Source organism: Pyricularia grisea, assembly GCF_004355905.1.
Source record: "Pyricularia grisea strain NI907 chromosome Unknown Pyricularia_grisea_NI907_Scaffold_4, whole genome shotgun sequence".
In the NCBI taxonomy this organism is placed as follows: domain Eukaryota; kingdom Fungi; phylum Ascomycota; class Sordariomycetes; order Magnaporthales; family Pyriculariaceae; genus Pyricularia; species Pyricularia grisea.
The window spans coordinates 3,339,696-3,351,544 of NW_022156718.1; the positions used below are offsets into that span (position 1 = coordinate 3,339,696).

An 11,849-nucleotide genomic window follows, 5' to 3' on the forward strand; every position below is an offset into this window, starting at 1 on the left:
ATGACATGCGACACACTATCTATCATAGTAGAATTTAAATTGTACACGCAATCCCGTACCTAGTCGAATTCCGGCTCTACAGAGTAAGCTACAAATGTCGATCTTCCCATGTGAAAGTAGTATGAGTCGAGCTGAGCTTCTACTATATATCCATACTTTCCCCACACTTTATTCCCTATTGGTGTAGCTCCCCACACTGAATTGCGGGGACTGTTCCATGCGGCGCGTGCTGTCAATTGCCTTATGCACTCCCTTCAAAATGTCTACTGTAGTTCTAGAATCTATTCTAGCGTCCAAGGTGCATGTAACCAAGACCACCATCATCCTTTCTTGAATCAAGGCTACCCGGAAAACACACACATACGACTGAGTCGCAAAATAGGGGCGGGAATAATGTCTCTCTCTGTCCTGTACGGATATTTCCTTTTCCATCCTTATCTACCACCTACTCTGTAGGTATACATTAGCACCTCTCCTCATGACTGAGGGGAGTGCCGAAAACATTGGGAGTCCACGAGAGCGCCATCAAGGCGGTAAAACGTAGAGCTCCATGCTGAGTGCATCCAGACTTCGTCATGGATGACACCCGGGGTATCGTTAAGCCAGACCAACCAAAGAGAAGAAAAAAAAATCGCAATCCCCAAAGGAACATGAGACTCCATCTAAAGCTTCATGTACCTCGTTCCATCCCATGGCTTCTATAGAACCTGAACCCAGATTTCGAACTGGCTTTTCCTCGTCTCGTTTTATTCTCCCACCCAAAACACTCAACGTAAACGTTGGTATCCAGTTGTTGCTCATTGACCTTTTTCTTTTTTCTTCCTCCTTTACTCCGGTTTCCCTGCCGTCGCCTTTTGCCCGTGTAATTGGTGATTGAAAAGAAATAGAGAGAAAATAGGGGATAAAAGGAGAGAGGTGGGAAACCGCAAAATGCAGAATGCAGTTTCCATAAAAAGAGACGCTGTACAAACTAAGGACAAAAAGAAATTAGAAAAAAAGGAGCTCAGTCGTGCAAGGTGGATTCCGTTGTCTTGCCCTTGGAAGCACTGGACTTGGCTCGAGCCTCTATTTTTTTTATTCCTCCCTATTATTTCTGTAGGGAGAAAGTTGAGATGATAGTTTAGTGTTCCGGGAATGATATCGCCACAGGAGACGGACAGCTGGCTGCTTCACGATGTCGCACACCATCGTCCTCTTGCTCTTTTTGCTCTTGCGGTGAGAGTCGGTATATCTTGTTCACTGAAGTTCATGTCCGGTCTGCGACAGTCTCGGCGTTCGGTGGCGGTTTTCTGGTCAAGGCGACAAGGCGAGGACTGAGTTGATACCCAATCAACCCTTTCCTCCCCTTTAAGTTTCAAGCCTGACGGCGATCCTCTCGGGCTCGCACTCGTTTCCACAGCGGCTGCACCTCCAAGCAGACGACACGTCGGCAGTCCTGTTCCTTGCCAGGCATTTGTTGCAGTACCAGTAGGCCTTGTCGATGAGACATTCTCGGAGCCAGTCCATCTCTACCTTCTCGCCGCGCTTGTAGAGGTCCTGTCTGTGGAAGTTGCGGAGGTGCTCCCGGCAGTGATCCTTGCGCGGGATGGCGTCGCGCCCGGCCTTTTGGCAGATGCGAAATCCGCAGTGGAACACATCGGGCTTGCCGCTTCTGCCGTTGGTTAGGACGTGCTTCTTGCTCTTTGCGACATGTCGCGTCAGGTTGGCCGAGCGATCGAAGACGGCATCGCAACCGTCGTACGGGCACTGATGCAGCTGCTTGGCGGAGGAGGATGGACCCTCCGTCGGTGTGATCGGTTGCACTCTCTGGACCTGTGGCTGACTAGGGGGTTCTTCTTGCCAAAGTTCGGCCATGTAAGTCGATACCGGTCTGCGGAAAGGATTTCTTTAGCAAAATGAAACCAGTGCCTACAGTCTGAGAGTAGTCCTCATATCATTAGAAGGGATGTGTCGCTTGTAAGAACAACCGACGGACAGATGGTCCACTCACTCAATGGTTTGCATCTCAGGGTACTGCTGCTGCTGTTGTTGCTGCTGCTGCTGCCAGTAACCATCCACTTCCTGAATCGGGTAGTCCCAGGTAGGCACTCCCTGCTGACCGTAAGACCCGCCCCTATAGACTAGCCCGTCCGGGTACGGGACAACACCCCCATCCATAACGGTGTTGTTAGTCCAAGGGGTCTCGGTCTGCTCCTGGAAATTCGTGCCATACGCATCATGGCTGTTTTCATAGGCCATATGGTTTTGATCTAGGCCCGTGGCGACAGGGATGTGTTGTAACTGCTGGCTGAGGTCCCCCTGAAAGAGATCCGGGATCGAGAGCATGATGTCAGGTGTGGCACACCCCAAGCCGACAGAGTGCACTGAAACAGCGCTGCCAAAAGAGTCCTGTGAGACTGCTCTGGCCATGTCCTGGCTCTCATAATGCTGGAGTATGTACTCATATTGAGGCGTGATATCATCGTCGTACATTGTGCTGAGTTCCGGGGTGGAAGGAGAGGTACACGGAGGAGTAGCAGAGCGCATAAAGTATAAAGTACAAAGATGACACAAAGAATGAAGAAAGGTGCGAATAGCAGTGTAAAATCATGCGCAACTAGGTAGGTAGGTAGGTAGGTAGGTCGGTAGGTAGCAATCTTTTTTTTTAAGTTTTTGTGTTTTGTGCTTTTGTGTAAAGCCAGATCAAGAGATGGGCTGATATGAATGAAACAAGAGTTATGAGCGAGAGAGGAGCTTGATAAATAAGTAAATAGGTAGGTGGTTAGCATCCAGTTGCTGGGTAGTTTATATGCAGCAAGAATAAGCTTCCGCCTTGCGTCAAAACAAAATGGGGCTGACGGGAGGTTCCCGCTTGACAAGATAATCCCGAATTCGCTGAAGTCCTAAAAATTACTTGGAATCGAAACTTGTGAGGATGGCTACCTACCGAAGTTGGGTAGGTTAGTCGGTTGGAAAGCTCAAGGGCGAGTGAGTGACCGCATATCAATGTCCCGATGCATGTGCACAACACAACAAAGATAGGTGCCACATAAATGATGTATCATGTATCGGTTTCTTTGATCCCGATCACTCACCTCAAGCATCTGCAATCGTGTTCAAGTCTGAGTGGTTTAACCTATACTGCCCCGGAACTGAACTTATCGAACCAGGGGAAATTGTGCTTCATTCAATCTGCAGTAGGCTGATCATCTAGTCTAGGTAATCACCAGGAGCCACATGTTTGTGAGGTATTCGGTTGGTATCTAGGTAATGACATGGATTTTGTTTTGGCCCAGCCACAAGAGGTGTACAGTTCTAAGCAAAACAACAGGCCTAAGAGATTACTCCCAAGCATGTTGGCAAGGCTAAAAGAGAAGTGTAGTATGTCCTCAAGGTGTGTGGGTAGGTAGGTACTCGAAGAAGCGGTAGCGGTAACCGTGCATGCACTAGCTGATCGGTATATCTACCTACCTAACATTCGGGTACCCACCCACCTTGCCTTAGCTTATGTATCTTTTGCCTTCAATGTCTGTAAGCCATGTCCGGTTGCCTTAAAATTCCGAATCCACTTCAAGTTCGCAATTCCTGGCCGCCTGTGATGGATGTAATTCTTTTTTTTTTTTTCTGTTTCTCCCGTGAACGAAATCTTCGGATGCCTGTTGTCTGACTGCATGCTCTAGCTTGGCCATCCCTCCAACTACAACCAACTTGCACATTCCCGAAGGTTTGAGTAACAATCCAAAGTTTCAATCTGGAAGTCACATATATGGCTTTCGATCCCTGTTAATAACAATCCGTGCAACCGTTGGGAAACGTGGCAGCCTCTTGAATAAGAGATCGGCATAATTGTCTGCGCAGGTAGGGGGTATTGCACGTCTCAATGTGGTCTCGGTATCTGGTCCGAACTGAGTGAAGTTGTGGGTATCTCTAGCCGCGCGCCCACGCACCCAAATCGACTACGTGCATGAAGAGTGAGATGTGATGGGGTCGCGCATACAGGTAGAAAAAATACCTCAGCTTCATCATCTGTGGAGGGAGAGAGAGAAGGAGAGCCCAGAAATCAATCAGCTCTTGCGCTTGTCGTCCTGAAAAGTTGTGCATCAGCTGCCGGGGAAATTGGCATGAACAGGATATTCCGATTTATCGATGTACCAACCTTTCAGTCGATCCTTATTCAAACATGGGGCCGTTGGGCGCCTAAACAAACGTTCTGTTATTTTGCACTGTCTTTTTGTCTCCCAGGCAATGGTGTTGTAATATATTGACACGGATGATATGCATACCTACCTGTGCCACCGCACTTTTGTGAGAGCATACCCAATAGACGACTTATTCTGCGTTGTATAAGGCTGTGTAATAGGTGAACTGCAGTCTTTACCTTGGTAGTCTGGGTATCACAAGGTCGCTTAATGCCAACTCACCTTCCCAACGTTATCTCAAAGTCTTTTTTGTAACTATTGAGCGACGTGAATTTCAGTCAAAATTTATTGCCCTGTCAGGCCGGCCTGGAGGCAATGAAACCATGCCACCCCTTGGTTTTGATGATGCCGACCGCTCTTTCGCCCATCTAAGGTGTAGTAAATTCCCGAGAACTTGTTTTCGAAAATCAGAAATCTCTCTTGGTCCGCAAACCGACGGAACGCCTTTAGGCTTGCGGCAATAGAGAACCACAGCCACACTCAAGACAACAGCTTGGCTTGGATGACTTTTACCGGAGCGGTATAGGGCCTCTGGATTGACCTCAAGCTATAGGCGCTGTGGTAGCCCCATGCTCTTCCGTGAATTGCTCTCCTGCTTCCTTCCACGACCGTTCGACTTTCCAACCCCCAAAACTACCTACCTTACCATGCTGCACGTTTCGCCAGAAACGGTAAGAATGACCTCGGATCCCCGACATCCAGTAACCAATTCCGCTCGATCATCGAGAAATCCGACTAGGATCATGATCGTCACTTCTTCAGAATATCTCATCCGTGAGCAGGCAAATGTGTTGCGCGGCATCATGCCTTTGAAAATGGGCGTTTCTTTTTACGCGTGGACGAGTTTTGCTGGCAACAGCACCGACAATTATTGAATTTTGCCAAAAGTACCTCCGCGTACCATGATGAGGCTGCTTTAACTCCCCCGCTGAAGCCTAACCTGGACTCGGTGGAGAGAGATTTGATCTTGGTTGTCATCTGTCAGCGAATAGTTCCGGTTTTCCGTCCGACCACCCAGGCGACACCTCAACGGAGCCAAGTAATTAAGCGTTCCGTCATACTGCCGGCGCCTCCCGAAATGTCTGGTTTGGTTGTCAGTACCCTTTTCGACTCGCCTCACTTGTCTCTTGTTTCAAGTGCTCTTTTTTCAGTTCTTTCCCTTTTGATGCTTCCCGTGAATCATTGTTCACCCCCCCTACTGGAGCTTGTAATCCCCAACACTCAACAAGAATCAAGAGGTGTGGATGAGTGGAACTTGCATCTCTTCTGCTCCGTCGGCAGCCTGACCTCATCTTCCTCAGCCCCAAAGCTTTTTTTTTCCCTCAAGAAACGGTCGTTAAGCGCGCTGAGATAAAAGCATGACAATGCGGCCAAGGGGCGTTGCTTGCCGACACTGCCTGAATAACCGCCACCCTTGCGCATCGAGAAAAGGTGACGGCAGACCATCCTCTTGTGCCGGTACTTTTCGTCGGTGGCCTCACTCTAACTAGCTTTTGCCGATCGCCTTCATTTTAACCCCCCCTTTTTTTTCTTCGATCCAACCGCCGTATCTCTTGAATATCGCCGCCTGCTTGCATATGCTTGCGGCGGTGTAAGGGTCTGCGGATGAATTATGCTGCATGGTTGCACTTTTAAGCAACCGTGCTAGCTATACTGGCTGGTCTGATGTTGCAGCCGGACTTTCCGTTTATTTGCACTTCTTGATGATGCGGCCCAAGGACTTGTGAGTGCCCCTGAATCTAGACGGTGACCTTTTCCCCGCAGAGCTCTTGCTTGCTATGGGCACCTCATGTACTAAAATGCCCTACACTTGGCGCTCTGCAGGTACCTTGTTTTGACCTTTAAAGCCACGTTGGTGATTCAACTCGAGTAACCAACTGAAGGCTGAGAACAGCCCAGTTCTATAGCGAGATACCGATAGGTAACTGGCGAAATATTTTTATTGCCGATGCCTTAGAGAATCGATTATCGAGTATCTCCTTGGGGCGATTACCCAACCCAACCACATTAGGGACCCTTTGTATCGGTACTTGGGTGCTGACCTGACACCATCTCCAAAAGGAGCGCTCACCGGTGTACAACTCAATCTTAAAAAAGGTTTAAGTAATCGATTTAATGCTGATTTGTCTTTCACGCTGTCGTAAGCTCTTTATTTTATCCCAAAGAGAAAAACAAAAGCCAGGGTATCGCACAAAAATAAGAACCCAAGAACGTGCTAATACCGGGCGTCTCCAAGAACAAAGGACGTACCTTTTGAGGCCATCAGTGCCTTTTTGAATTTATACGAAAGACAGAGAGGGAGGGTATAATACGAGTCCTTATTGTTCTTGACCGCCACAAGTCAGGGCTTTATTTGGTTTCAGACTTTTTTGTATTTCCCTCTCTGCTAATTCTCTTTTCTGCCCTACCCTACCCTGCCCTTAACTGTTGGGCTGCCATGCATATGTGGCCGTTCTAAGCTACATTATTATCGTGAAATCACAAACCCGGCTACCTAGCGGACAATTGCACACCGCTGTCGTTCCAGTGGAAACGATGATGAAATATTCCGACGACCACGTGTGCGTTCCTGATATGAGACTTTGGTGAGGGTGGGTTGGACGCAAAACAATATTAACACCCGTTTGTGTGGCGTCTGCGGGTTGGGTTGGGAGGGTCGGGAGTATAAGTAATATGTTACTCTCTATAACCATCACCCATCACCCGAGCCTGACTTCCCCTGGTAACGTAACTTTAATTCGTCGAACTGCTTCTCGTGGTACCTGGTTCTAAATCAGCACCACCACTCGGAGGCCCAAGAGGCATTCATGGCTAGTCATTGGCCCGGAGGCTTCCCCCGAGTGTAGTGTAACCCGTACCAATCACGAGGCATGCAAGCTTCGATGGCACTGGCGTTTTAATTCCTTGTCAAACCTGTGGGGGTGAGTTTGTTCCGTAAATCGCACAAGACTTTTACTAGATATCGAGTTTATATTACAATGGCGGCACACTGGTTACATACCAAGACTGAAGGGATGACAAAGGAAACATGAGAGCCTCGGCGGCCACATCTTGAACAGGTAGATCCTGGAATGACGACCGGTAAAGTTTCAAGAAAAGAGAGAGAGAGAGAGAGAGAGACAGACATGAAAATAAATGCCGGATACTTTTTTTCTCGTCAAATTTCTTTTTCTCGCTTTTCGCCTTTACAAGAAAAGGAAAAGAAAAGGAAACCTCATCGCATCGCAGCCAGCTGCTTGACTAGCTGGTAGATGTTCGTAATAGCTACTCTGTTCACCCATGCGTAAGCAGCAACCAAGACAATCAGCCAACGCACTAACGCACCCTTGGGACCGGCGGCTCCCATGCCGAATATGAGGGACGACCAGTAGGCCAGGCCCCTGACCTCCTTGCCCTGGCGGTCAAAGTTGGGGCTCTTGGACGACAGCATGGCCAGCTTCTTGAGCTCCGACATGTTGTACGGCATGTAGCGCACCCGCAGAAACGACTCCATCCAGCCGGGAGTCTTGGCGACGGTGCGGTGGTGCGAGAAGGTGTCGAATGAAGCCTTGCCGCGGTATGCGCCCTGGCCTGACGTCTTGACGCCGCCAAAGGCGACCGAGTTGAGTTGTGCGTGTGCGAACGAGTCGTTGATGGATGCGCCGCCCGACGTCATCTCGTTGATTACTGCAGATTGGGGTTTACCCCAGTTGTTAGCCTATCGGGTCCCAAACATCAAGTCACGCCCTGCACAGCCAACCCCATGTACAGGATTCGGGGTTTTACCTTTATTCGTCTCGTGGTCCTTGCCGAATGCGTACAGCGCAAGCGGGGTCTTGTCGACGCGGTTCGCCAGCTTGATGGCTGCATCGAGATTATCGAACGCCATGATGGCAAAGATGGGTCCAAAGGATTCCTCTACAACCATGGAGTCGTCTGCAGAGTCAACGAGCACCGCCGTCGGCTCCATGAAGAGCGTATCCTGATCCATCTGGCCGCCCATGACAATCTTTCCCCTGCTCTCATCCAGCATCTTCTTCATGCGCAGCCAGTGCCTCTCGTTGATGACGCGGGCCAGCTCGCTGTCCCTTGCGCCGCGCGGGAAAAACTCGTTGTGCACGCGGTTCAGCTCGGCGATGAAGCTGTCGAGGACTGGCCGCTCGACCAAGATGTAGTTTTGTGACAGGCACACCTGGCCGGCGTTGAACGTCTTGGCCCACATCAGCCGCTTGGCTGCGAGGTAGAGGTCAGCGTGGCGCGTGATGAAGGCAGGGTTGAGGCCGCCCAGCTCCAGCGTGACGGGCGTCAGGGTCTCGGCGGCCTTCTTGGCGATGATCTTGCCGACGGTGGTGCTGCCAGTGTAGAAGATCTTATCCCACTGGGCCCAGTCAAGGAGGGCGTTCGTCTCGGGCACGGCGCCGTTAACGACTGCAAATGCTGAAGGGTCCATGCGGCGCTCGATCAGCTCCTTGACCACGGCGGCCGTGTAGGGCGCCAGCTCCGAGGGTTTCAGCACGGCCGTGCAGCCGGCGGCAATGGCTCCCACCAAGGGGGATAGAAGCAGCATGAAAGGGTAGTTATACGGTGCGATGATGAGGACGGATCCGAGCGGCTCCTTGCGCGTCCTGATTTGATTGATGCGAAACGCAAACGGCACGTGTGGGCTGCCGAGGTACTCATCCTTGGCGAAGGAGTCCATATTGCTGAGCATAAACATGCAGTCGTTCTTGACAAAGGAAACCTCACTGAGCAGAACCTCGTATGCCGGCTTTCCAAAATCGCGCTGCATGGCCTCAATGATCATTGGCGTGTAGTCCTCGATGGCCCAGTACAGCTTGCGGAGCTGGACTTTGCGCCACTCCAGGTTCTTGGTCTTGTGGGACTCGAACATCTTGAGCACCGTGTCACATGTTGACGGGATGCTCTCGAGGGCTGTGGCCTCGAAGGGCGGTATGCTAGAAAACCCAGCTTTGGAGTCCATCTTGATAGAGTATTTTTTTGCCGGTACAGCTGTTAAATCCTGTTGTAATTCGTGTTGGTATTTGTGGCACGAATATTAGCTTGTTGGTGCTATGGGCTAGCTTTTTTGTAAGTTCGGGGTTTCAAAAAAGGAAAGAAGAAAAAGGGACCGGTGAAGACAAAGATAGACAAAGGACAAGGTGAATGTATAGTGATTCAGGCGGCTTTGAGTTAAACTCCGCGTAATCAGTACGTACTTGAGACTGAAGTACGTACTGCGAGATGAAACGAAGAAAGGCGCGTTGGCAAGCTGGGGTCTAGGCTGAATTGCTTGGACTCTTTGACTACCTACCTAATGATTTGACAATACCGTAAATCCCTGAAAAAGGTCGCTTGATCGAAATTGCCGATTGCGCAACTTCAAATAAAGCAAGAAAACGATGAACCGGCAGATTGGGGAGAAGATAAAATCCCACCGTTGGAAATTATTCGATGAGCTGCTAGATTGCTACCTTACCTTTCTTTCACCAGGGAGCTCCTATTCCATGACAGCATCAAATGCGAGGGTCCTTTACCCCACATTTGGCAGCTTCTTGGGCCGAGGCACGACAGGGATCAGACTCTCGGGGCTGAATCTCCTTTATGGATTCTAGGGTCGATTCGATTCTTTAGCAAGTTAACCTATCGGAATGAATTAAAAAATTTAGCATTCAATTGGTCAATCTGGGGCTATTTTTTTTTTTTTTTTTCCTTGACTAGGTAGCTTGTCTGCGTATTCGCGCGTCCGCGCATCGCCGAGCTCGGTGGGCCGCGGGAGCCATAGCTGGATTTTGTGTCAGTGTCAATCAAGCGGCAAAGCACATGCTCTCAACCGAAAGCCGACGCCTGATACCAACTTTAATCAGACCAAAAGTTGAGACGTGATGAAATCCCAATCCCACCCATCAATCATCTGAGTTTACTTGCATCCCGAAAATAAGCACGCTTTATTTTAAACCCAGTCCAATACAAACCAGTCATTCTAACTGCTCTAAACTATGGCTGGCACGTGACCAATGCAGCCGATTTATATGGGGTTAGGTAGTGATAGTATAGTACACATGTATACATACAAAAAGCGGGCAAAGTCCAAAGTGGAAAAGCCCGCTTTCTTGAGCCGGACGTAACTACTTCACCAAGCAACATCAACGTGCCGCTGGCCTGTTACCACCACCCTTACCTGTCTCGGTCCGTACAAACTGTAGCATCTTCTCCTCGGCACTAACCTCCTCTACTGCCGGTGCCTCGAGGAACTTTTTGATGACCTCGCTACCATCGATCAGTGCGCCCTTGGATTTCTTTGCCTGGTCCAACAAGTAGGCCTCGTGGCGAGACTGGACAAGCTGAGCCTTCCTGTCTTCTGTCATGCGCCACTCTCTGGGGAACTTGGGCTTGGCCTTGATAGTATGGTGTCGGGTATCCAGGGGGATATCTTCAAAGGTGTCCTTGGGATCCTGCATTGATTAATGGTTCATGGTTAGTCTTGGTGCAGTTTGCTACTCATCATCGACATGTGGTCTAAAGACACGGTATTTGTTGGGAACGCACCTTGGCTTCGGCAATAAGTTTCATGGCCAGGTCACCCAGGTAGCGCTTGTTCTGAGCTGCGTGCTCAAAGTTCTCGCAGCTCATCTTGATGGTGCCCTTCTCGGGGTTGTACCTTGGGCCCGCGAGCTTCTTGAGCTTGGAGACTTGGACCTCAGTGAGGCCGAAATCCTCAGGACAGAACTCAACGACAACCTTCTTCTCTGCCGGGTGGAACTCGCCCATGTAGCTGGTATACCGCCATCGTAGCGGAGTAGCCCTGGTGGGCGGTTCGAATGGCTTTGCAAAGTCTGTAGTTCACAGGCAAGACGAAAATAGACGGATGGGTGATTAGCAACATTGCATACCAGACTGTGATTTCAACAAAGGCAAAAAAGACAAAGAAAAAATCCTTACTCGAGAGCAATGGCATGTCGTAGATAGCCAGGCGTGCATACTCGCGCATCTCCCTGTGCTCCTCAAGCTTTCCGTGGGCACCGGAAAGAATATCGTCCTCGTTGAACTCCTCATCCAGTACTTCTTCGCTAATGTAATCGGGATCGTCTTCGCCTTCGTTCCAGAACTCATGTTGACCAGTCTTGTACTTTTTCGGGATTCGGTCCGCCGCGTTGGATGCGCTGCTGAGCGAGGCCAGCTGGGAATCGGCCAGGGCGTTGGCCTTTTCGCTGGTTACCGCCTTCTGGGACTTGGTCCCCGCCTTTTCGAACAGGTCGTCGATCATGTGTTGGAGGCGCTTCCCGTCGTACAGCTCCATGCCTGCTATGGTGCCATCGTCCGCCTGCTTCCCCGACTTGCCCGAAGCCCATCGTCGTCCCGTCGCGAGGTTCGGCGTCGTCGTTGTGCATCTCAGACCATCGGCCGAGACATGTTTTCCTGTTGCCGTCGAGGATCGCACCCGAAGTGATGAAAAAGTTTTGCTGCCGGCGCGCACGCACGACCGCAGAGGATAAGCGGCCGACATCATAAAAAACAGGACAGTGCAAGGGCGCTCGAAAGCCCTCTGTCAATTGACTGGCCCGATTTATGATACAAACGATAGTGGTTTTTGCGTTTACTTATCATCAAAGTGAAGGACAAAAATCACATCACACCCACTGCTAGGCCGCAACTACGACCACTGGCCAAAATTTCGGAGATCGCGACAGGGGT

The 11,849-nt window shown here is 50.1% G+C and overlaps 3 protein-coding genes across 3 annotated transcripts; all 3 read right to left on the minus strand.

Annotated features, from left to right (window-relative positions):
* Window positions 1-207: 207 nt before the first annotated feature.
* PgNI_07698 (uncharacterized protein) lies at window positions 208-2,631 on the minus strand. Its single transcript, XM_031127708.1, has 2 exons — window positions 1,991-2,631; window positions 208-1,870 (listed from the first exon to the last, which is right to left on the minus strand). Exons 1-2 carry the CDS (start codon window positions 2,524-2,526, stop codon window positions 1,348-1,350), a joined length of 1,059 nt encoding a protein of 352 aa, XP_030981508.1. The 5' UTR covers window positions 2,527-2,631; the 3' UTR covers window positions 208-1,347.
* Window positions 2,632-6,860: 4,229 nt separating this feature from the next.
* On the minus strand, window positions 6,861-9,607 carry PgNI_07699 (uncharacterized protein). Its single transcript, XM_031127709.1, has 3 exons — window positions 9,469-9,607; window positions 7,944-9,234; window positions 6,861-7,844 (listed from the first exon to the last, which is right to left on the minus strand). Exons 2-3 carry the CDS (start codon window positions 9,136-9,138, stop codon window positions 7,393-7,395), a joined length of 1,647 nt encoding a protein of 548 aa, XP_030981507.1. The 5' UTR covers window positions 9,139-9,234; window positions 9,469-9,607; the 3' UTR covers window positions 6,861-7,392.
* Window positions 9,608-10,011: 404 nt separating this feature from the next.
* Window positions 10,012-11,784, minus strand: PgNI_07700 (uncharacterized protein). The gene is made up of 3 exons (XM_031127710.1): window positions 11,097-11,784; window positions 10,704-10,990; window positions 10,012-10,609 (listed from the first exon to the last, which is right to left on the minus strand). The coding sequence occupies exons 1-3, from the start codon at window positions 11,662-11,664 to the stop codon at window positions 10,301-10,303; spliced, it is 1,164 nt and encodes a 387-aa protein (XP_030981355.1). The 5' UTR covers window positions 11,665-11,784; the 3' UTR covers window positions 10,012-10,300.
* Window positions 11,785-11,849: the final 65 nt, after the last annotated feature.